Genomic DNA, 26,183 nt, shown 5'->3' on the forward strand with positions numbered 1-26,183 from the left:
ACTTAATGTCAGTATTATTCATTGGAACAATGACTTCATCTGTAAAATGGTCACAATACTATGAATCTTATAGAGTTTAGGGGCCAGGAAATAGTTCACCCAATAGGGCACACATCTCGCCATTCATGAAGCCTGAGTTCAAACCACATGCTGTGGTACTTCTCTCTATCTCTGCCTCTCTATCTATATAAACTTTTAAAATAATGGAAAAAGCAGACCAGAAACAGTAGAATTGTGCATGCATGAGGCCCCCCACATCTCTCACACACACACATACTCCATATATGGTAGATGTAACTATGAAATGAAAGATCATAAATTGATAATTTAAATCCTTACTGCTAAAAGTTTAGTGTAATCCCAAGTAATAGTATTTGTTCAGAATCTATCTCATACCAGGAAAAATAAGATTTCATTTAAACAAGATCTCCAGCTAATGTATGTTTATTTAAAGCTTGCAGGGGCTGGGGAGATCGCACAGTGGATATGCAAAAGGACTTTCACACTGGAAGCACCAAAGGTCTTCGGTTCTATCCCCAGTACTATCATAAATCAGAGCTGAGCAGTGCTGTGGGATAAAAATAAACAAATAAAATTAATTAATTAAAGTCTGAGAACTGTTTTAATCAGTGTGTGCCACACATAAGTACACCATGATTAGGTGTTTCTTTGTTTTTGCTATCTTTGAGGTCTCATCACTCCAGGCTGACTTTTTCAGACATGGAGAAAAAACAGGGAAAGATAAGACAGCACTGAATTTTCTTTTAGTGCAGTGGAGACCACACTCAGTCACACACAGGACAAAGAAGGTTCACTATCTAGTTACCTTCTTAGTCCTCTACAACTATATTTTCTTCCTTTCTGTTGGGCAGTATGCCAGCTTCCCCCTGCTTAACTCTGCAGTCTATTTACATAACCAGTTACCTAGAAATGCCCTGCCTGCAGGGCATTGGTTTAATCCCCACTGGTTCACGCTGTCTTTTTGCTCCGCCCCCTCTCCAAGTCACACCGTTTTCCACCACTCTCTTTTTGCTCCACCCTCTCTACGTCACATCCTGTTTCCGCCCAACTTGGAGAGTATAAATATAGCTGCTCTTCTGATTAAACACACTTGGGATTGCCTTCTGGCTCAGAGAGTTCCAGAGTCTCTCTCCTACAATGCTAGCCCTGCACGAATTCCTGATCCCTCTCCCACACAGCAGCCTAGGTTGGCTCCAGTCGAATTCTCTCCAACCCAGAGAGCACTTGCTCAGGAAGAAGCACCCTCAGACTATCCCGGCACCTTTCTTTCTTTATCATTCTTTTGTTATTGAGACAGAAAAGCAAGGACCAGGTGGTGGTGCACCTGGTTGAGCACACATGTGACAATGCACAAGGACCTGGGTTCAAGCCCCCAGTCCCTACCTGCAGGAGAAAAGCTTTGCAAGTGGTGAAGTAATGTTGCAGGTGTCTCTCTGTCTCTCCCTCTCTGACACCCTCTCCCCTCTAGATTTCTGGCTGTCTCTTTCCAAAAATAAAATAAAGATAATAAAAATTTTTTTTTTAAAGTGAGACAGAAGAAGAGTGAGAGACAATAGCACCAAAGCTTCCTATATACATACTGGGGACCAGGCTTCAAAACAAGTCACATACCTGCCAAAGCAGCACATTATCCAAGTGAGTTATTTCAGTGGCCTTTATATTTTCTTTTTTTTCTATTCTACATCCTCTACCTTCTTTTCATTTAAATATGAATACTTTTCATTTACAAACTTTTTCTATAGTAAAAGCTCTTTTTGGTTGTCTTTTCTCTAGTCAGACTCTAAAAGAAGATACAATTAACTGCATTTCAGACTATCTTGCTTATTAAAGTAGTGTTAGACAGCTTATAGTCTCTTAAATAAAAGAAGCATTTTTTTCCTACAGAATTTTAACCAATCCAATTAAAAAAATAGGGCGAAGGAAATAGTTTATTTATAGTGTGCTACTTTGCCATGTGTGCAACCCAGGTTCAAGCCCAGCCCCCACTCCTCACTGAAGGAAGTGCTATGGTCTCTTTCACTCTCTGTTTCTCTATCTCTATCAAAAATAAAAACAAACAAATCCTGCAGACCATATTAAATAAAAAAACTTAACCAAGAGTTAAGTTTCCATAATATTACTGTGAATCTTTAAATCACTCAAGCCCCTATTTTAAAGGAAATCTCACTGTATTTACCATCTGGTATCTATTAATAATTTCTTCTTATATATTACTATCCATGTTATAAGCAGTTAAATACACGACAAAATCAACAAACGGAAAACCAGTTTGAATTTCAAATGAAGCCATGTCATGTGCAGCTAAAGTTTCCACAGTAATTCAGAATATGTGGCATTATGTGACGGTGACAAAGTAACTTAAAAATAATCCCTACAATGTTGTACTGATAGACTTAACTTTCTCCTAAGATTTCAAATACCCTTTAACACGCTTCATTTTTTGAACAACATTAGAAAAATATGCAGATACTTTAATTCATTTTACTTTAGATCTTTCCCAGAAAATTAAGAGCAATTTTAGTTCTTTTAAATTTGTATCCCTTTTTAGCTAAATTACAGGCTAAGGCAAGACAATTTAGAGTGACTTGAACTTCCACTTTTGCTTTGACAGGCAAATTGTTGAAAATAATTAAATAAAAGAATACTCCAATTCCTCCCAGCAGGAAACCATCTTTATGCCACCTCCAGCTCTAACTTTTGATGTTTGCGATGACAGAAATGTCAATTACAGAACTAATAATAAAGTGTATTGAAAATGTATGAAATGCCTTATCTATAAAAGAAACTATTACTTCCTACTCTGTCATTTTTGTAGCTTTTTAAATATGTGACGGCTAATAGATTTTCAAAAGACAAGGTGACATCTCAAATAGTGAAAAACTGTTAGGAACATTAGTGAAGAAAATTATAGAAAAAATATATATGACTTACTCTTATTTAGGTCACATATAAGAATGAAAAACTGAAAATTTTCTTTTTTCCTCATTTTCAAATGCAATTCCAGGATGAACAAAATAGATCACTTGGATACTATGCTTGACACAGATTCAACCCTGACCCCCAGCTCACTGAAGGAAGGTGTAGGGGTGTGTGTGTTGTGTGTGTGTGTCTGTCTGTCTGTCTGTATGTCTTATCTCTCTTCCTACCTAGCTATATCATCCTGGAGCAGTAAAGCACCAGCAATGACCAACCCCCCCCCCCCCAAGTATTATTCCAGAAATGCTACCTCTGTTTTTCTACTCCTTTCTCTTTTAAAATATTCTGATTTATTTATTGTAAATCACAGAGAGAAATTGAGAGGGGTGAGAGGAGAGAGACTGAGACTTCATCGCCTGTGAAGCTTTCCCCCTGCAGGTGGAGAGACAGGAGCTCGAACTGGGATCCTTATACTGGTCTTTGTGCTTGGCGTCATGTGCGCTTAACCTGCTGTGCTACCGCCTGATCCCAGTATTATTTTTTATAGAGAGTGAAAGATAGAGATAGATATGGAGTGGGAGGGAGAATAAGACAGAGAAACTAAGAGATGGAGGGACACCTGCAGCATTGTTCCTGAGCATCCACCCTACGGTTGGGGACCAAAGACTTGAACTTAAATCTCTGTGCATAGAAGTAAGTGTATTCTACCAAGTGTACCACCACCCAGTCCAGAAGTTGCCACTTGCTAACAAGGGGAGACTGAAGGCTGGTCTGTGGGAGAAGCAGCATCAGTCACAGATTCCTCCTGGAACACACTTTCCATAGAAAAGAAGAACAAAACTGTTCAGGAGACAGAATTATGAAAATCTGTCTCCATAACATTTGCAAGGCCTCCAACCTAGCCTGGAACTGTGAGAAGGGAGAATCTTCCTGGTCTCTCCCTGCTGTGTGCACACCAGTGAAAAATTCTGATACCACCAGCCCTACCTGGGCTCTTAGGAACTTCCAGTACTTGACATCACCTATCTCAAATCCTAGTCACTATACGGTTCCCTCCCAGCACCACTGCTACGACTACCCAAATTACCCTGGCCAACAGTAGTCAAAATTTCTATAGTCTCTGATAATGTTCCAGATCAAAAAAGCCCCTTCCAGAAGGTTGAGCCAAAATCTTCTACAACTCCAGGAAGACGGGTTCGGCAGTGGGTGCAGTCTAGAATGTTCCTAGCTATGACCACCGAATGTAAACTCAGACTTACAGAGATACACAACTTACACAGAATCCTGCACTGAATATGGGCCCCAGATCAAATCAATGGGGTTTACAGTTAACGGCATTTATATATTTTTCCCAGATTTGGATGCTACTCTCTTCCCTGATCCAGCTTTCTAGTCTAATTTCTAACTCTGACACTATCTCCCCAACACAACACCTTTGATCCACCTGCATGTTAGCTGTCAGGCTCAGGCAAAACTCAGTAAAAGTCATGGGCCCCTTGGAATATATCTAAATAGACCTACTAGCTTTTTTCAAAATGAAGCCCCAAAATCTCATGTGTTATATCTTGCATTTAGGTTCCAGATTATTAAACATTTTTTTCTGCTTTATATCTCCACCAAGTTGCAATTGCTACCATGACACCAACCTGACTTCCCCAGTAAGATGCCATCACCAATATACCCTGGAACCCCACCCCTCCAGAACCCTGCCCCACTAAGGAAAGACAGAAACAGGCTGGGAGTATGGATCAACCTGCCAACACCCAAGTTCACTGGAGAAGCCAGACCTTCCACCACCTTCTATACACCATGATGATCCTGGGTCCATGCTCCCAGAGAGATAAAGAATAGGAAAAAAAAAAAAAAAAAAAAAAAAAAAAGGAAAAGAAAGCTATCAGTGGAAGACATGGAATTCTGGTGGTAGAAATGTGTGGAATTTTACTCCTTTTATCCTATGGTTTTATTGTATTTATTTATTTATTTATTTATTTGCCTCCAGGGTTATCACTGAGGCTCAGTGCCAGCACTACAAATCTACTGCTCTTGTAGGCTATTATTCCCATTTTGTTGCCCTTGTTGTGGCTGTTATTGTTGTTGGATAAGACAGAGAGAAATCAAGAGAGGAAGGAAGACAAAGAGGAGGAGAGAAAGACAGACACCTGCAGACCTGCTTCACCGCTTGCGAAGCGACCTGGCTGGAACCCAACTCCTTGAGCCGGTTCACGCACTTTGCGCCATGTGCACTTAACCCGCTGCACTACCACCCAGTCCCCCCATCCGTCTATTTTTTTTAATTTAAAAATTTTTAAAGAGAAGACCTCTCACAAGGCTAGACATGGACCTTCCATATGACCCAGTAATTCCTCTCCTGGGGATATACCCCAAGGACTCCATAACACCCAACCAAGAAGATGTGTGTACTCCTATGTTCATAGCAGCACAATTCATAATAGCTAAAACCTAGAAGCAACCCAGGTGCCCAATAACAAATGAGTGGCTGAGAAAGCTGTGGTATATATACACAATGGAATACTATGCAGCTACTAAGAACAATGAACTCAACTTCTCTGACCCATCTTGGTCAGAGCTAGAAGGAATTATGTTAAGTGAGCTAAGTCAGAAAGATAAAGATGAGTATGGGATGATCCCACTCAACAACAGAAGTTGAGAAAGATCAGAAAGGGAAACTAAAGGCAGGATCTGACTAAATTGAAAGTAGGGCATCAAAGTAAAAACCCTGTGGTAAGTGGGAGGGTGGACATGTGGCTTCCTGGGCCGGCGGATGGGTGGGATGGGACACAATCTTTTGGTGATGGGAATGGTGTTTATTTAATAGGTGTTTACACCTATTAAATTGTAGTAATATAAATCACTACTTAATTAATATGAGCGGGGGAAAAATTGATTGTATGTCTAACAAAGGGACTTTTCAAAGCTAACCCAATTACCAAATAATGTGATGATAACAGTAACTACCCATTGTCTTCTCGAACCCTAAGACAGCAGGAACCTCACATTTCCACTATAGAGCCTAAACTTCCCCCAGTCCTGGGACCCTAGGGTAGGGCCCACTTTGCTTCTCCCAATTCTTATCAAATAATATTGCATCCGCTGATTGCAACCTAATCAATGCAATGACTGCCACCCCAGCACGCTTCACTTCAGACTGTGTCCAGAGACTTCAGGTGTGGAACCACAACCCTTCAGCTTCATTACTCAGGTGAGACCTTTCCTTTCATAGTATTCTCTAATCCTATCCCAGGTGGTTCACTTCCTAACAAAGTCCCAAAACCTATATATATAGACCAGGTTCCAGGAGATAGAGCATATGTTCACAGGTATCCATAAACTAGGGCAAATATATACCTGAAAGCAGTAGTACACTAGAGTTTGCAGTGAGTACCCCCCAACACTTCATCTCCACTATTCCAAGCTTTGGGTCCATGATTCTTCAACAATTTGTTTGGCTTTGTATGTTAACTCTCTTTTCAGCCACCAGGTGCCAGACGCCATCAGGATGCCGGCCAGGCTTCCCTGGACTGAAGACCCCACCAATGCATCCTGGAGCTCCGCTTCCACAGAGACTCACCCTTCTAGGGAAAGAGAGAGGCAGACTGGGAGTATGGATTGACCAGTCAACGTCCATGTTCATCGGGGAAGCAATTACAGAAGCCAGACCTCCCACCTTCTGCAACGATGACCCTGGGTCCATGCTCCCAGAGGGATAGAGAATGGGAAAGCTATTGGGGAGGGGGTGGAAAATGGAGATTGGGTGGCAGGAATTCTGTGGAGTTGTACCCACCCATCCTATGATTTTGTTAATGTCTCCTTTCTTAAATAAATTAATTAAATTAAAAAAAAATTTTAAGAGAAAAGAAAGCTTCTTCCAGCAGTGAAAGCACAGCTCCTTGTTTCCTCAATATGCCCCAACCAAATAAAACCCCTGAGAGAAAATGGCAGTGGTGGGAAAAGGCTGAATGAAACAGTCTCAGATGTGGAAACACTACTGATTGTTTTGTTTTGTTTTTAATATTTATTCCCTTTTGTTGCCCTTGTTTTATTGTTGTAGTTATTCTTATTGTTGTCATTGTTGGATAGGATGGATAGAAATGGAGAGAGGAGGGGAAGACAGAGAGGGGGAGAGAAAGATAGACACCTGCAGACCTGCTTCACCGCCTGTGAAGCAACTCCCCTGCAGGTGGGCAGCCGGGGGCTCGAACCAGGATCCTCACACTGGTCTATGTGCTTTGGGCCATGTGTGCTTAACCCGCTGCACTACTGCTGGACTCCCTATAGACTGTTCTTAACACAGCTCAGTAGCTTTTATTCAATAAGTGTTTCTCAGGTTTTTGTATAATTTTAATGATGTTTTCAGATCTTGAACCAGCTGTTTTATTTTTATTTATTCCTTTTGTTGCCCTTGTTGTTTTGTTGTTGTAGTTATTATTGTTGTTGATATTGATGTTATCGCTGTTGGATAGGACAGAGAGAAATGGAGAGAAGAGGGGAAGACAGAGAGCAGGAGAGAAAGATAGACACCTACAGACCTGCTTCACCACATGTGAAGCGACTCCCCTGCAGGTGGGGAGCCGGGGCCTCGAAACGGTATCCTTAGGCCAGACCTCCTGCTTTGCGCCACATGTGCTTAACCCGGTGGATTACCGCCCGACTCCCAAACCAACTGTTTTAGACAGCTCGATTTGACATTTATTATTGATTTCTGATAAGTGGGTTTGCCAAGCTCCTCATTTAGACACTGCATAAATTTTAAAATGAAATTTTATTTACTTATTATTTGCTTACAAGACAGTAAGTTTCAGGAGTACAGTTTTGCACCTCAGTATGTGGATACAATTCACGGAACCCATCACCCAAGTTCTAGTATTATACACACTATAAAATTAATTCCTGTTACTATTTCTGCATCATGTGTTTATGTGCGCTTGTGTGTGTATTCACTCATATGTATGTGCCAGCACACAATATGGTTTTATTTATTTGGGGGCCTGAGAAGATAGCATAAATGTTATTTAAAAAGACTTCGGGGTCACGTGGTAGCGCAGCAGGTAAAGCACATGTGGCACAAAGTGCAAGAACCAGCGTAAAGATACAGGTTTGAGACTCCAGCTCCTCACCTGCAGAGGAGTCACTTCACAAGCGGTAAAGCAGGTCTACAGGTGTCTTTCTCTCCCCCTCTCTGTCTTCCCCATCTCTCTCTACTTCTCTCTGTCCTATCCAACAACGATGACATCAGTAACAACAACAATAATAACTACAACAATAAAAATAACAGGCAACAAAAAGTGAATAAATATTTTAAAAAATTAAAAAAAAAAAAAGACTTCAGAATGGTCCAGGAGGTGGTGCAGTGGATAAAGCATTGAATTCTCAAGCATGAGGTCCTGAGTTCGATCTTCGCAGCACATGTACCAGAGTCATGATGTCTGGTTTTTTCTCTCCTATTCTTCTCGTGAATAAATGAATAAATAAATTTAAAAAAAAAAAAAGACTTCCATGCCTCAGACACCAAAGGTCCAGGATTAGTGAACAGAACCAGCATAAATCAGAGATGAGCAGTGCTCTCATTTAGAGAGAGATTTATTAATTTTTATGAGAAAGAGAGAGATAAGAGATCAGAAGGAGCCGGGCAATAGCACAGTGGGTTAAGCAAGTGCACAAAGTGCAAGGGCCCGTAAGGATCCCCGTTCGAGCCCTGGATCCCCACCTGCAGGGGAGTCGCTTCACAGATGGTGAAGCAGATGTGCAGGTGTCTATCTTTTCTCTCCCCGACTCTGTCTTCCCCTACTCTCTCCATTTGTCTCTGTCCTATCTAACAATGATGACATCAATAACAACAACAATAATAACTACAACAACAATAAAAAAACAAGGGCAATAAAAGGGAAAATAAATAAAACATTTAAAAAAAAACCAGAGATCAGAATACCACTTAGTTCTGGCTCATGGTAGTGGTGAGAATCAAACCTATGATCTCTGGAGCTTCAGGCATGCAAATCTTGATAAGCTATCTCCCAGGTTCTGCCTTAAATAATGTTAAGTTGTTTTTAATGTCCTAGGTAAGATGTTGAAATATTTCTAAGCACAGAAACTGTCACTATACTAAAATTACTATTTTCTTATGACAGCTAACATGCCTTTATTAAAAAGCTTACTCAAGTGAACTCAAGTGGAAAAAGTTTCTAAAAGTAAACAGCATTTGCATGTCAGGGAACTGTATAGGTAAAAACTAGGTGGGTAACTTCTATTTTCAGGTTTTCCTTTCCAAATACAGATAAATTCAAACCTCTTACAACCTAACAATAATGTTTCTTGGCCAGAATTACCACATGACTCAATAACTCCATTCCAAAAGAACTGAAATAGGTATTCAAACAAACACTTATACACAGATGTTTGGAGCATTACTACTCACAATAACTACGTGGTAGAGAGCATTGAAATGTCCAACAATTGATTATCAGATAAATAAGCAAGGTAAGGCCCAAGTCCCAGGCCATCATATAGGAGCAACTATACGAGGTGAAGTGGGGCTTTCTTTTCCTCACCTTCCCCGTCTATCTCAGATGTCTAGCTTTCTCCCTTTCCCCCTCCCTCCATCTAAAGGAAAGAAAATAAAAGGTAGCTGGGATTCATTGGGTGATCCAGGCATTGTGCCCCAGCAATAATCCTGATGGACAAAAAAAAGAAATATAAATACAACATATTATTACTGAATCATAACAAGGAATAAAACACTACTCCATTTACCACAAACATATCAATGTAGATGAGCCTCAAAAACATGCCAAGTAAAAGAAGCAACACAAAAAATACCACATTTTTATTTTATTCATATGAATTAACCAGTATAATATAAGTAAATCTTTAGGAACAAAAAGCAGATTAGCAGCTGATAAGAGTCTGTGAAGAGTGAGAAACAGGGAGTCACTGTTTGATACATATGGGCTTCCCTTGTGCAATAATGAAAATATTTGGAGAGCTGACAAGACAACTAACCTGGTAAGAAGTCCACATGTTAATGTGGGCAACCCAGGTTTGAGCCCCTAATACACAACATATGAGTACTACAGCACTAAGAAAAGCTCAGTGTTGTATCTGCCCAAGAACTAGAGAAACGTAATCGTGGTCCAACACTGTGAGTGTACCCAATGCCACAGAACTGTACATTTTTAAATAGTTACATATTACCTGAATTTCACTCTTTTTTTGACAAAGTTGGGGCCACACACAATTTCAATATGCACAATTTCACTTCTCCCATGCCACTTTTTCATTCAGATAGAAGTAGAGAGAGCTAGAAACATCACTACATCAGATCATACCCCATGCCACAGACCTCCCATGTGGTGCTAGGACTAGAACCTGGGGCACAACCTTTCACTCCAACCCCTTAACTTACAATTTTTAATGAACTGCTCACAGAAATCAGGTTAGCTAACTTGACAGGATAATATGGCATATACAAATCCAGTATTAGAATCAGACTACCTAGGTTCATAGCTGAACTTTATCACTTCAGCAGTGACCTTCAGTGCCTCAGCTTCTCATTCCTAAAGCCAAGCTAATCATGAGCATGTAGGGAGGGTGTGTGTGTGTGTGTGTGTGTGTGTGTGTGTGTGTGTGTGTGTGTGTGCGCGCTGATCTGCAAAGCACGTACTTTAACATATGGGAGAACCTGTGTTTCAGCCTCTAGCACCAAATGAAAGGTGTAATTTTATGAGTGGTGGAGGAATGATGTGGTATCTCCCCATGTCTCCCTGTCTCTTTCTCTGTGTATTTCTATCTATGATTGAATGGGGGGAAAGAACCCTGGCAGCTAAAGAAGAGCACCCATAGGACTATAAGAATTAAATGAGTTAGCACATTTTGAAACATTTAAATAATGTCTAGTATATACTGAGCACTCAGTAAATAATAGCCAAAAATAACCATTACAGCAATAAAAGACTTCATATAGAAAAAGAATGAGAAATCTCAATAATTTTTCAAAGATGACATAAATTTAGAAATTTACTTTTAATAAAGCCTACCCATTAAGTAGATAAAGTAGATAGTGTAAGGGCATAAAGAGCTGTCATTTAGCTCAAGTTTTTACATAGGAAACTTAAAAGAGAATCAAAGTTTGACTCTCATTAGGTTGGTTTGTAACTCTTAGCATCTGGATCACAAACAGAGTGAACATTACACTATTTCAAAAAGTAACTGCTAAGTGATAAAGCAACAACAAAAAACAAGTCAGAACCAAGTAATGTCAAATGAGAAGAAGGATATGACATAGCACTGAAATTCTGCAAACACGTGGGAAAATTTCAAACTTCTCATTAAACTCTTCAAAATGACTTGAAATGAAAGAGAAAGCAAAACATCCAAGAGAGGTTGTCAAATATGAATTGTTGCATAAGTGATACCAGGGACTGAGTGAACCACATCATCTTCTGCATCCTGCAGAATATAGCCCAAGAATGCCAGAGAAATGCAGTAACTCCTTCTCCTCCTCCACTGCTCTTACATGATCATATGCACGTGCATGTGCACACACATATACACATCCTTGAAAATAAAAGATACACAGAAAATAAAATCTGTATTACTTCTTACCTTCTTCCACTTCGTCCTCCTGGGGTGACACTGGACCTCCTCCACTGGTAGGAGTGGCAGGCTCCTCCTTTTCAGACTCTCTCTGGAGACTCACCACTTCGTAGACTGCATCTCCAGCATTGGTGTGAGCTTTTCCCTCTGACTGAAAGGCATACACAAATGTTTCAGTATTAGAAATCTGACATACTAATTTCATATACAAATCTGAAACACTAATTCCATGTACTAATCCAAAATATATGACATATCCTACAGACACAGATAGAAGGCAATTCCTTTCCAATCAAATGTGGCACACCCGATTAAGCGCACATAATACATAGGACCTGGGTTCAAGCCTTCAAGCCCCTGGGGAAGCAGGTGAAGCAGGTCTTCAAGTGTCTATCTTTCTCTCCCCTTTTCTCCCATCCCCCTCAATTTCTCTCTGGCCTATGGAATAAAATAGGGGGAAAAAAGAGAGAGACAATGACTGCCTGGAGCAGTGAATTCGTAGTGACTGCACAGAGCCCTAGCACTAATCCTGTAGGCAAAATACAACCAGGATCTCCAGCAACTCACTAAGCCATAGCCACCAAGTTGCAGATGCTACTATGATTTCATGCTGAGCAGACGACCTCACCAGTGTGTCCCTGAACCTCAACTCTCCAGACAGAGCCTTATCCCACTAGGGCAAGACAGAAACAGGCTGGGAGTATGGATCCACTTGCCAACACCCATGTCCAGCAGAGAAGCAATTACAGAAGCCAGAACTTCCACCCTCTACACCCCATAAAAATTTTTGGTCTATACTTCTGGAGGGGTAGACATAACAAAAGATAACCAAAAGGCTCTGAACTCCAATTCCATCAGGGCCCAGAGAGAGAAAAGGAGAAAAAAAAAAAGATAGAAAAAAGAAGTGATCCAAAAGGCCAACAGACATTGAAAAAATGCTCCAAGTCATTGTCTTAGAAATGAAATAAAGACAATGAGATTAAAAAAAATTTACAAAATAGGCTTTGCATCTTAAGAAATGTCAGTCTGCATTAAAATAAAGATCCTTCTTTCTATTGTCACTTGTCTTCTCCACCAGGAACAGCATAGTGGCCCCTCTTGTGGGCCCCCTACAGGACCTTGCCCTCAATGTGGATCAACAATGGTAGGGGCTACCCCATTCTCCAAAGGAAGGCGAGTCAACATACTCTGCCACTCGAGGAAAATGGGTCCTACAATGAGTGCCGCCTAGAATGTTCCTAGCTATGACCACAGAATGTGAGCTCAGACTTACAGAGATACACAGGTTACACAGGATCCTGCACAGAATATGGGACCCAGATCAAATCAATGGGGCTTACAGTTAACGATATTTATATACTTTTCCCAGATTTGGATGCTACTCTCTTCCCTGATCCAGCTTTCTAGTCCAATTTTTAACTCTGACACCATCTCCCCAACACAACACCTTTGGTCCACCTGCATGTTAGCTGTCAGGCTCAGGCAAAAATTAGTAAAAGTCATGGGCCCCTTGGAATATACCTAAAATAGCCCTACTAGCTTTTTCCAAAATGGAGACCCCAAATCTCATTTGCTATGTTCTTACCTGATTATTAAACAATTTGTTCTGCTTTATATCTTAGTGCTTTTCAACCACCAAGTTGCAGTTGTTACCATGATGCCAACCTGACCTCCCTTGATACACAATCTCACCAATGTGTCCTGGAACCCCACCTCCCCAGAGCCCTATCCCACTAGGGAAAGATAGAAACAGGCTGGGAGTATGAATCGACCTGTCAGTGCCCATGTTCAGCAGAGAAGCAGTTACAGAAGCCATACCTTCCACCTACTGTACTCATTATGATCCTGGGTCCATACTTCCAGAGGGTTAAATGATAGGAAAGCTATTGGGATGGGATGGGATACAGAACTCTGGTGGTGGGAATTTTGTGGAACTGTACCCCTCTTATCCTACAATCTTGTTGATCATTATTAAATCAATAAAATAAATAAATAAATAATAAACTGTTCTGGCCTCAGAGTATTCTGTATGCCAAAAGCAAATCTAATACAAATAACATTTACTAAGATTACCTTCTAAAATAATATTATATAAGCTTTATTCATCCTAACACTGTGTTTTCCTATAATTGCTCCAAATTGTTCTTTACAGTTTAGTACACATCCCCAAAATAAGCAAGAATTCAAGAACCACCCCCAACATGTTTTCATTGCTGCTGACTCAGTTGACCCCTGAGAATCACTATTTCATAATAACTTCATCTAATCATCTAAATCTGCTCTTTATTTTTCCTGAAATCTTCTCTCCTCATAGATACTTATTCAGAAAATGAAAGATCTTTGAGTTCACTGAAATGTTGCATTTCTAAATTCCCATCTCCATACACTTTCACTCTTTTATGCTCAAGATAACTTTATTGACATTAATCTTCACCACACCATGATAGCCAGCACAAAGTATAAAGCACGCTTATTAAGAGTAGAGCTGATCACCAAATTCCAGGGGCTAAGTTAGATATTTATGGTATAGCAGAGAGAAATCTCTCTCCTCTCCACTCTGATAATATTAAAAATTTTTTTCTTGAAACTTTATTTTAGAGAGAGGTAGAGAGAGAGAGTGAAAGAGGTCACAGTACAAAAGCTTCTTTCAATGTGGTGGGGGCTGATTTTTTGTTTTTTTTTTTGTCCCATTGGGACTTTTTCCAACACTACCTATAAATGTTCCCCTGTGTGTGGTACTCCATGTGATTCTGGGGACTTGAACCTGGGTCTTAACACATAATCAAGTATGTGCTATACCATTGAACCCCCAATATGAGCAGTAGGATAATAAAAGCAGTGTTTCCACTAAATCCCCCTCCAAAAAAAGAGTAGAGCTAAGGGGGCCAGGTGGTGGTGCGTCAGTTGAGCGCATATTATAGTGTGCAAGAACCCAGGTTTGAGCCCCCAGCTCCCACCTGCAGGAAGAAAGCTTTGCAAATGGTGAATCAGTGTTGCAGGTGTCTCTCTCCCTATCATCCCCTTGTCTCCCAATTTCTGGCTGTCTCTATCCAATAAATAAATTAATAAAATTTTTTTTAAAAGAATAGAGCTAAAAATTCCAGATTATTTGTTTGGCTTCGTATGTTAACTCTCTTTTCAGTCACCAGGTTCCAGATGCCATCAGGATGCTGGCCAGGCTTCCCTGGATTGAAGACCCCACCAATGTGTCCTGGAGCTCAGCTTCCCCAGAGACACACCCTACTAGGGAAAGAGAGAGGCAGACTGGGAGTATGGATGACCAGTCAACGCCCATGTTCAGTGGGGAAGCAATTACAGAAGCTAGACCTTCTACCTTCTGCAACCCACAATGACCCTGGGTTCATGCTCCCAGAGGGATAGAGAATGGGAAAGCTATCAGGGGAGGGGGTGGGATATGGAGATTGGGTGGTGGGAATTGTGTGGAGTTGTACCCCTCCTACCCTATGGTTTTGTTAATTAATCCTTTCTTAAATAAAAAAAAAATTCCAGATTATTATTAAGAAGATCATTTCATTTCAAAATGTTGAACAAGTCATACTGTAAGAATAATGCCAAGGAACCCAGTAGACCGAATAGTTTACTATACAGTTCCATAAGGACCCAGTTTCAGTATCCAGCACCACATAGGAGGTCCATACACAACACCAAGGGAGCTCTATGTACAGTAGAATGGAATTGTGTTTCTCGTTTATATCTGTCTAAAACTTAAAATGAAGAAAAAGAAAAAAAAAAACATCTACCACGAGCTGGGGAGCCATGTATATGAAAGGCCCCAGTTTGCCAAAAGAAAAGTAATGTCACAGTCTTAAATACAAAAAATATTATCTAGGCCTAAAGAAAGTTTACCAGACTATGAAATAAGTACATTTTCATGACTTAATTACTATCAGTTATGTTACTACTTCTCCATCATATCCAAGTAGCTCTCTTTGTCACATTACCCCCTGGGGAATGTTTTTTCAGTCAAATTTTCAACACACTGGAAAAGTATAAGTCTCTAGATACAAGGATAATTCCTTACTCATAGCCCTGAAGGACAAGACTTCCCAATATATTCAGAACAGGCCTTCCAAGACATACCATTTTAGCATGTGTATGTGGGGTGGGGGGAGGTGGGAAGGGACTGTCAAACAAAATCCTGCAGCTCTCTGGGAGAAACTGTTATCACTCCCAACATGAATAAATATTACAATTACTCAGATTTGAGGTTATCTCGACAAACAGCATTCCCACCAGAGAAACACCTATGACAAAGCAGGGCAAACATCCAGTTACAGAGGATCTGTAGTTTGTTGTGTAAGTCTCCCTCCTCTCTCCTTGAAGCTGCAGACTCCTATTCCAATTCCTTAACTCAGGAAATAAACTCTTCATTTACAGTTACACAGATTCTCCATATGCACAAAATTAAAATTGTTGTTTTCTCCTGCACATCTGCTGAGATCAGTTTAAGTGTCTTAATCAGCTCAAGAAAAACCCAGAGGAGTAAAGGGAAGCTTCCTTCTTTGTACCCTCAGACGGTAGTGCTTTCTTAATCTCCATCAAGACAGGCAAGAGAGAAAAATGTTTATATTTATTGAAAAGATTATAAATCACTGTGATTGCAATCTTGCTTTTAAAAATGACATATTACTTTTTTTTTCTTTTTTTTTTTTTTTTTTGCCTCCAGAGTTATTGCTGGGGCTCAGTGGCTGCACTACCAAATCCACTGCTCCTGGCAGCCACTCTTTTCCCCTTTTTGTTGCCCTTATTATTATTGTTATTACTGGTGTTGTTGGATAGAACAGAGAGAAATCGAGAGAGGAAGGGAATACAAGAGAGGGAGAGAGCAAGATAGACACTTGCATACCTGCTTCACCGCTTGTGAAGTGACCCCCTTGCAGGTGAGGAGCCGGGGGCTCGACTGGAGATTTTTTATGCCAGTCCTTGTGCTTCGTGCCATGCGCGTTTAACCTACAGTGCTACCGCTAGGCCTCCAATGTATTACTTTTTATATGCATTCAACTGAGTATATTGAATTTAAGTAAGGATTCTCTCTATCCTGGGTTGCAACTCTGTTTTTAACAGTTTTATTCTTTCTTTCAAACTTTTTAACATTTTGTTTAATTACTGGATAGACATAGAGAGAAACTGTGAGGGCAGGGAGCAAAAGAGAAGAGAAAGACAAGAGATAGCTGCAGCACTGCTCTACCACTTGTGAAGCTTCCCTGCTACAGGTGGGGGTAGGGGATCTGAACCTGGGTCCTTGAGGATTGCAACACAGGTGTGCCACAACCCAGTTCCTCCAATTTCAAAAAATTTAAAGACTCCTTAATTATGACATTGTACGTGTGTGTGTGTGTGTGTGTGTGTGTGTGTGTGTGCGTGCGCACATGTGCATGTGTATGTATCAGGGTACCAATCTAGTAAATGTGGTGCTAGGGATGAATTAAAAACTTCAAGCATTTAAGTCTAATGATTTACCAGTTAAGTCACCTACTCAGCTACTCAGGTGCCAATTTCAAATTTTTAAGTGCTAATTTTTCAGAATCAGCCCTTATTACCCAAGCTAATTCCTCATTCTCAATGAAAGCCTAATATAAAGCATCTATTATTGTTTCATCACCACCACCACCCCCACCAAGAAAATACTGCTTTACTAGGTTTTATTTTCTTTATTGTAGTCTCATGATTAAGATGCACTTTCATAAAAGACAAAGCAAATGTGAAAATAAGTGGTGGTACCTAAATATTCTCAGTGTCTTATAATTCTGTAGGCTAAATACTACAAGCAAAATACAGAATTATTATATGACTTCAAAAATTGCAAAGGCAAATTAAGTATCTATCTTTCTCTCCCCCTCTTTGTCTTCCCCTCCTCTCTTGATTTCTCTCTGTCCTGTCCAACAACAAGGGCAACAACAATGGGAAAAAAATGGCCTCCAGGAGCAGTAGATTCGTAGTACAAGCACTGAGCCCCAGTGACAATCCTGGAGGCAAAAAAAAAAAAAAAAAAATCCCATTACTAATCCCAGCACCTTACGGGTGATGAGATGAATAGTATTTATTCTCAGTAATAGGTAAAGGAAGAAATAATAATTCATCAAATAATTTCTTAAGAAATTTGGAAAACTGGTATCACTACAGCTTCAAGTTATGAATATCTCTGGTATGAATTCTATTTTGGCATACTTTAAAACTGTCATTTAAAAATCAATTTGAGGGGCCAGGTGGTGGTGCACTATAGTGTGCAAGGTCCCAGGTTCAAGCCCCTGGTCCCCATCTGCAGCAGGGAAGCTTCTCTCCCCCTCTCTTTCTCTCCCTCCCTTCTCATTTTCTCTGTATCAAATAAATAAAAATAATTTAAAAATAGAAAATAAATTAAAATCAATTTGAATAGACATGATACAGACAAAAAAAAAAAATGGAACCATCAGAACTTCCCAAAATTCTCATTGTACTGTCAGCTTTTTCAGAACTCCTTCCATAAATAAAAGACAATACTAAGTGATGTATAATTGATTTTTAAAGATATAATTAACATTATGTAAGTTTGAGGTGTACAAGAGTTCATTTGATACATCTGTATATTGCAATATACATAGTTATTACATAATTATCATTTCTTCTTTGTGTGAGAACAATTAAGACAAAGTTTTCTTACCAACTTGAAAGTTATAACAATGCTGCTAACCAAGCAGGCAGTGTACACTATCAGATCTGTAGAACTTGTTTTTCTATTCAAGTTTGTGCAAAGTTTCTTAATTATACCATTTCTGCAGAAAACAAATTAGTTTGCTTTTAAAACATCTGCTATGTTATTCTCTAGAAGTTGGCAACAAAAGGTTTTCAGCACATGACTCCATATTTCGCTGGTGCTCATTTAGTATTATCACCAGCAAAATGGTTTAACTTATAAATTCAGGAAAAATTGAGGAAGAGACTGAATTTTCTCTTTTTTTAAGGATTTATTTATTTATTCATGAGAATTATAGGAAGAGAGAGAAAGAACCAGACATCACTCTGACACATGTGCTGCCGGGGATTGAACTCAGGACCTCATGCTTGAGAGTCCAATGCTTTATCCACTGCTCCACCTCCAGAACCACAAGACTGAATTTCCTTAACAGTCTATTATGATCTAAGATAAAGTAAAATATATCCAAAGCTATGGATTTGAATCCAGCACTTTTTACCTACAGCTGTGAGGGGGTAGAACTAGTTATGACCTTTTGTCTCCTATTCAATCCCCAATCAGATATAGCCTGGTCTCTCTACCCCATTATTTCTCTGGAAGGACCATGCTTCTTACTGGGTTTGTTTGTTCTTTTTTTGTTTTACCAGAGCACTGCTCAGCTCATGGTGATGCAAGGGGATTGAACCTGGGACTTTGGGGCCTCAGGTATCAGAGTCTCTTTGCATAACCATTATGCTATCTGCCCATTACTGATCAGTTTTAGTTAAAGTAATTGAAATTGTTAGTTTCACACTTGCCAGAAATTATTTCCTACATTGCCTTTTTTGCCCCTGGGGGTTTAACTCTAGACATATGCTTTTTCTACTACAAGCAATAGGTTCAACCCCTTCCTCTCCTAATCTTTTTTTTTTTTTAATTTTTTATTTAAGAAAGGAGTAATGAACAAAAACATAAGGTAGGAGGGGTACAACTCCACACAATTCCCACCACCCAATCTCCATAACCCACCCCCTCCCATGATAGCTTTCCCATTCTCTAGCCCTCTGGGAGCATGGACCCAGGGTCATTGAGGGTTGCAGCAGGTAGTAGGTCTGGCTTCTGTAATTGCTTCCCCGCTGAACATGGGCGTTGACTGGTCGGTCCATACTCCCAGTCTGCCTCTCTCTTTCCCTAGTAAGGTGGGTCTCTGGGGAAGCAGAGCTCCAGGACACATTGGTGGGGTCTTCAATCCTAATCTTTTAAATGCCTGGAGTTTTTTGTTCTGCACCTGAGTCTCATGCATACATTATGTCCCCATTCCAGAAGACTTTTCAGATAAAGTCACACAGACAGACACCATGAGGATGAATTTTCCCTCCCAATTTACAGATGGTTAGTCAGAAAAGCACAAGTGACAGTCTGGAGTTGCTATTGGTGTCAAAAATGGGGGGGGGGGGAAACACACTGTTTTGTGGGACTGAGCCCTTAACCTGTAGGATTTACACTATTTCCCAGACAACTAGTGTCATACCTGAATAATAGGACATCCAGTTAGTGCCCACAAAAGGAGAAGAGCAGCTGATTGACATGGGGAAAGACTCATCCACCCAGTGTTGGATTCAAAGAAATTATTTTTCTTTTAAACAATTCAATGAAGCAATATAATTAAAGTTGTCATTCAAAGATGAAGGGTATGGTGAGGGATACTGCATAATTGTCACGCAAATGACTTTTTAAAAGATTTTTACTATTTTATTAGACAGAGACAGAAAGGAAATCAGAGGGAAAGGGGAGATACAGAGGGACCAGGGACTTGTGCAAAGTAATGTGTATGCTTAACCAGGTGCACCACCACCAGGTTACCACAAGACTTTCATGTCTAAGGGTCCGAGATCCCAGGTTCAAAACCTAGTACTATCACAAGCCAAATCTGAGTAGTCCTCTGGTAAAAAAAAAAAAAAAAAAAAAAAAAACTGGAAAAATAAAATTAGTGTCTTGCCTAAAGGGAAACCTTGTCAAACATCTAGGAAGTTGGCCTTAGAATGTGGTGGCTGTGAGGAGTAAGTACTACTCAACATTCCATATGCATGAGTTCTGCTGGTGTACCATCTCCTGTAATACTTCTGTACTGTATTTCTTTTGTATTTTATATTTTGTACTGTATTCCTGACTTATTAAAGCTATGAATATTACTGACTCATGTATTTCCCAGCACTTATCATCACGCCTGTCATGCTACAGACACTAAAGAAATGTTTAATAAACTAAAGTAAGCACTGAAAATCATTTCTAAAATACTCTCAGAAAAATTATAAAATAAGTGGCATTGACCTTTGGCCCTCTCAACTTAATTTAGTAACACTTCACAAGCAGGAATATCCTCTGAATTTTTTTTACCCTGACCCCTAAAAAAACCTTACCTATGAAAAGAGTCTTATAAAATTCTAACAATGAGGACAATCTGACTGATAGAAGTTATTATGGTCTATTTCCTGGTGACATTTTAACAAGCAGCAATGGTTCCAGACAATGGAATCAGCATCTAACAGTAAAGTCTCTGATATTCATTACTAATAGAAAGGCTTATAGAACTAGGATCTTTTTGGCAGTCTTCAAATGATCCCCATATAAGTTATGAGTTCTTACCAGATCAATATCATATGTCACTGAGCATATCACTTCAGAAGACTAACAGTAGATGATGCACTGCCAATGTTTCAAATACAGCTAAGTCTTTAGATTTTTTGTTATAAACATCATGTAAGATAATCTAGTATAATTAGTGATGTACAATAGTAATGACTAGTACTCATATGGAACAGTTTTCAGGGGGGAAAGTCTCAATTTTTATTACTATAACAAACTTGTCTTCTATTCCCATAAACATTTCACAACGGCTAAGCCTTAGAGTTAAACTGCTCAATTTCCAGTTCATTGACCTAATGACCTTCGCATGCCTAACTTCTCTTCTGCAAAATGAGGATGATTATACACCTATATAGTATACTTAGGGCTACACAGAAAATGCTAAGAACAGGATGCAACATATAGTGAATGTTCTATAACTAATAATGATCGTTACTATTATCTGTAGTAATAAGTCAAAGAAGCTGGTACTCCTTGCAACAAGAATGGGCAGATGTCACTTAATATATAATGTGCAGGGAAACCTTATTGTAGAACTTTACACCATCAGCACTTATATAATACACCACTCAACTGCAGTATATTCCTGCAATAGTCACCATGACGGACTGACCCCTGCTTTTCTGTACTCCACAATCGATGTCCCTGGGTATTTGCACAAGCTGGCCCCTACTTTAACTTAACTGATTTCTTTCTACTCCTCTGTCAGTCCCAGGTTAAATGGATTTCTCTAGGAAATTTCCCAGACCCCTCAGATCATAACCACTGGTTGAATGCTCTCCTAGCTCCCTGTGAATGGAAAATGCCATTCAGTCCCTGAATGGACACTAATTAAGAACAAATCAGATTTTCTTACCAGGTGCTACTACCAGCTACCATTAATCTTTGGGTCAATTACTACAACTCTGTCCTTTGGGGTAGACTAACTTGTCTGTCCAGCTATTCGTTAATGTTCTTCATATCTTATTTATTTATTTATTTCGTAAAAATAAAAATAAATTGAGAGAGAAGGAGGAAACAGAAGGAGAGAGTAAGAGAGACACCTGCAGCACTGCTTTACTATTCATGAAATTTCCATCCCAACAGGTGGGGGCCAGGGGATTGAACCCCAGTTCTTGCACACTATTATATGTGTGGCACCACCCAGCCCCCTGGCTATTTTTATTTAAAGCTTCCTGCCAGAAACCATCTGCCAAAATCAGAAGCAGCAGACTACCAGACGTTTCAAACAATGATCCAAGCACCATCCTCAGAGCTGATCTTCAGTGACTGAGCATTATCTGATTTAAGGTAAGGAGTTTTTATGTAAGCTTTTGTAGCAGATATCCATATCAGTATTCGTTCATTAACTTCTCTAGATTTCAATATTTTTTTTATTTTATTGGGTGGTTAGTAGTTTACATTTTAAGATTCCCCCCCCCAGAGTAGGTATATCTTATATCTTCATCTGTAAAATCAGTAACTCTATTTTCTTTCAATTTTTACATTTACAGAATATAGATTATACCACCAAAATTAGAAAGGCTCATTTAAATTATCTTAACTGAATCTCATATTTTGTAGAACTGAATATTACAAATGAATCTTTTAAAAAATATTTTTATTTTTTTATTTATTACTGGATAGAGACAGAGAGAAATTGAGAGGGGAGGGGAAGATAGGGAAAGAGACTGAGAGACACCTGCAGCCCTACTTTACCACTTGTGAAGCTCTCCCCCTATAGGTGGGGACCAGGAGTTTGAACCTGGATCCTTGGGCACTGGAACGTGAATGCTTAACCAGGTGCACCACCGCCTGGCACCTTACAAATGAATCTTATTTCATATTTTTTATTCACATGAAATGATCTCATGTGGTACTTTTAGTGGTTTATTACTAAGAAAATTCTTATCCAAATGGTATTTACCACTCATAGTAACTCAATAGCAGTAGTTTTAAAGATAAAGAAATTGTAGCCTGGGAGGTGGCACCGTGGGAAAAGCACCAGACCTGTGTGTGAGATCTCATGTTTGGTTCCTTGTAGCACATATGCCAGGTAATGCTCTGGTGTTTTCTCTTTCTCTCTGTCTCTCTCCCCATTCCTCCCTCTCTTTCTTCCCCCCTCTCATTAATAAATAAAATCTTTCTAAAAATATATATGCAAATGACAATAGTAAAAATTCATTCTAATATATTGGCAAAATAATAAAGCATACCAGAATTTAAGAAAAATCTCATCTCAAGAAGAAAGAATTCTAGTTGTCACTAGAATAATGATAACCATTCTCATAAGGTTTCTTTATTCACTTTTATGAAACTTTAAATAATTCTGACTCATGGCAAATAAATTATTTGATAGTCATAAAAATTAAGCTGCTAAAAGGAAAAGAGAAACACTATCTCATAATAAAAGATTTAAAGGTGCTCAGGAGACTAAATTTGTTTATATTGTTCATATAATTGTCATTAGAATATGTTGAAAAACTTGGGTATTACACCAAAGTAAAAAACTCTGGGGGTTGGGGGGAGGGTTCAGGTCCTGCAACATGATGGCAGAAGAGGACTTATGGGGGGTTGAACTGTTATGTGGAAAACTGGGAAATGTTATGTATGTACAAACTATTGTATTTTACCATTGACTGTAAGTCATTAATCCTCCAATGAAGAAATTTTTTTTAAAAAGTGTATTTGGCACTTCACTTAATTAAAAAAAAAAAAGTATGTTGAAAAATAGTAATCTAGTAGTCCGGGAGGTGACGCAGTGGATAAGGCATTGCACTCTCAAGCATGAGGTCCTGGGTTCGATCCCCAGCAGCACATGTATCAGAGTGATATCTGGTTCTCTCTCTCTCTCTCTCTCTCTCTCCCTCCCTCTCTCTCTTCCTATCCCTCTCATTGATAAATAAATAAAACATTTTTAAAAATCTACAAAGTAACACACATACATATTTGAATGAATAGAAAGCACAAAGGATCAGTCTACTACCTGTGTCCGTGTCTGTGTGTGTGTGTGTGTGTGTGTGTGTGTGTGTGTGTGTGTGTGTGAAGGGATACAGTGAGAAACAGTGCACAAGGCACCAGTCTACCATCCATGGGGTTATACTTATTTTGTTTTTGTGGTTCTCATGCAGTGCCAGGCATTAAACACAGGACACACTACCAGTGAGCCAACTTCCTGGCTTACACAACAAATGAAAACAACAATAATTTCAAAGCATCTAGTATTTGACACCAAAATGAGCCAAAAGACAGCTTTTAATATAAGAATAAGTAAGTGGGACCAGGAAGATAGTTCAGTCTGTTGGAACACCTACTTGCATGCCTGAGGCTGTAAAGTCCCCAAATTCAATCCATGGTACCACCTTATGCCACAGCAAGGCAGTCCCCCCCCACTTTCTTTTTCTCTCCTTCCCCCTCTCCCTTTCCTCTCTCACTCTCATACATATTTTTAAGTCTTCCATAATTGAAATACCAAAAATTAATCTTAAAAAGAAAACAAGTGACATATTTGTATTTATTTTTTTCACTATGATGGTTTGCCCTTACCTGATGATATTTCACATACTACAATTTATGAAGCAGCAAGCATTTTTTATCATATATATTTGTTGTTGTTGTTGTTGTTTGTTTTTGGCAACACTATGATCTTGATTTCTTTTATTTTTGTTTTTGTTTTTATGTAGGCTGGGCTTCACTGGGGCTCTGCACCTGTGCAATTCCAACACTCCCAGTAGATTCTTTTTTCTTTTTAAGAGGTAAAATAGAAGAATACTTAAGGAGGAAAGAAACCACAGCACTGCTTTACCACTTGTGAAGCTTCCCCTTTGCATGATGTTCCCAAGTGGTGGACAGGAGTCCTCACACATGATAAAGTATGCACTCTACCAGGTGAGCTATCTCCAAGCCCCAGCAAGCACTTTTTATAAACTTGAAAGAGTGGTAGTATTCAACAGTCTGAAAGGCTTTCCATGATACAGAGTATTTTACCCTCATCATGCAAACTGACACTATTCAACTTGAAATAATTTTACAAAACAAAATTATGTTTTACCTATTAGCACAAACTAATTTATCAATTTCACAAAAACATTATTTTTTATTTTATTCATTTAAAATTAAAATAATCTTACAACCTTACTAATAAGTCAAATATATTCATTTTACTATAAGTAAAAAAATAACTATGACAATTGATCATGCGTTACTGAAAAATTATGTCATGGGGGTCGGCGGTAGTGCCTGGATTAAGTGCACATGGCGCAAAGCTCAAGGACCAGCATAAGGATCCCGGTTCAAGACCCTCGCCCCCACATGCAGGGGAGTTGCTTCACAAGCGGTGAAGCAGGTCTGCAGGTGTCTATCTTTCTCTCTCCCTCTGTCTTCCCCTCCTCTCTCCTTTTCTCTCTGTCCTATCCAACAACGACATCAATAACCACAACAATAATAACTACAACAACAATAAAAAACAACAAGGGCAACAAAAGGGGGGAAAGACAAAAAAAATTGTCATTAAAACTTTATAATCAGAAAAAAAAAAACTTTATAAGCAGAGAGCTGAGGAGACAGCGTAATGGTTACACAAAAGATTCTGATGCCTGAGGTTCTGAGGTCCTAGGTTCAAACCCCAGCACCACCATAAGCCAGAGCTGGGCAGTGCTCTGGTCTTTCTCTCTACATCTTATTAAAATAAAAAAAATTAAGAAAACTTTATTTATTTATTACCAGAGCACAGCTCAGCTCTGGCTTATGGTGGTGCAGGGGATTGAACCGGGGACTTTGGGGGGTTCATGCATGAGAATCTGTTTTTATAACCATTTGTTACCTCCTCTGTTTCAGAGAAAACTTTATAAGCAGGCATTTTTGTATCAAATGTTTTATTTTAAATAACTAGAGGTAAAAGAAAAAACTGTTTTAGATCCAAAGTGTTTTAGTAAACATACAGACAACTTTATAGGTGCATTATTGATTTCTAGAAATAAAAGGCACATAATTATTACACTGAGTTTTTTTTATATTTTATTTTATTTATTTATTCCCTTTTGTTGCCCTTGTTTTTGTTTTTTTTTATTGTTGTAGGTATTGTTGTTGTTGTCGCCGCTATTGGATAGGACAGAGAGAAATGGAGAGAGGAGGGGAAGACAGGAGGAGAAAAAGATAAGACACCTGCAGACCTGCTTCACCGCCTGTGAAGCGACTCCCCTGCAGGTGGGGAGCCGGGGTTCAAACCGGGATCCTTATGCCAGTCCTTGTGCTTTGCGCCACCTGCGCTTAACCCGCTGCGCTACAGCCCGACTCCCCTACACTGAGTTTTTTTAAACATACATGATCAAGATAAGGA

At 39.3% G+C, this 26,183-nt stretch overlaps 1 protein-coding gene across 3 annotated transcripts in view; it reads right to left on the minus strand.

The window, feature by feature from the left end:
• The window catches only part of RABGAP1L (RAB GTPase activating protein 1 like), a 527,154-nt gene that overhangs the window by 380,421 nt on the left and 120,550 nt on the right, over positions 1-26,183 (minus strand). For all 3 annotated transcript variants that reach the window (XM_060197904.1, XM_060197905.1, XM_060197906.1), the window contains exon 11: positions 11,557-11,698. In XM_060197904.1, the coding sequence (XP_060053887.1) occupies positions 11,557-11,698 (142 nt within the window). The remainder of the gene's footprint in view (positions 1-11,556; positions 11,699-26,183) is intronic.

Source organism: Erinaceus europaeus, chromosome 9, assembly GCF_950295315.1.
Source record: "Erinaceus europaeus chromosome 9, mEriEur2.1, whole genome shotgun sequence".
NCBI classification, from domain to species: domain Eukaryota; kingdom Metazoa; phylum Chordata; class Mammalia; order Eulipotyphla; family Erinaceidae; genus Erinaceus; species Erinaceus europaeus.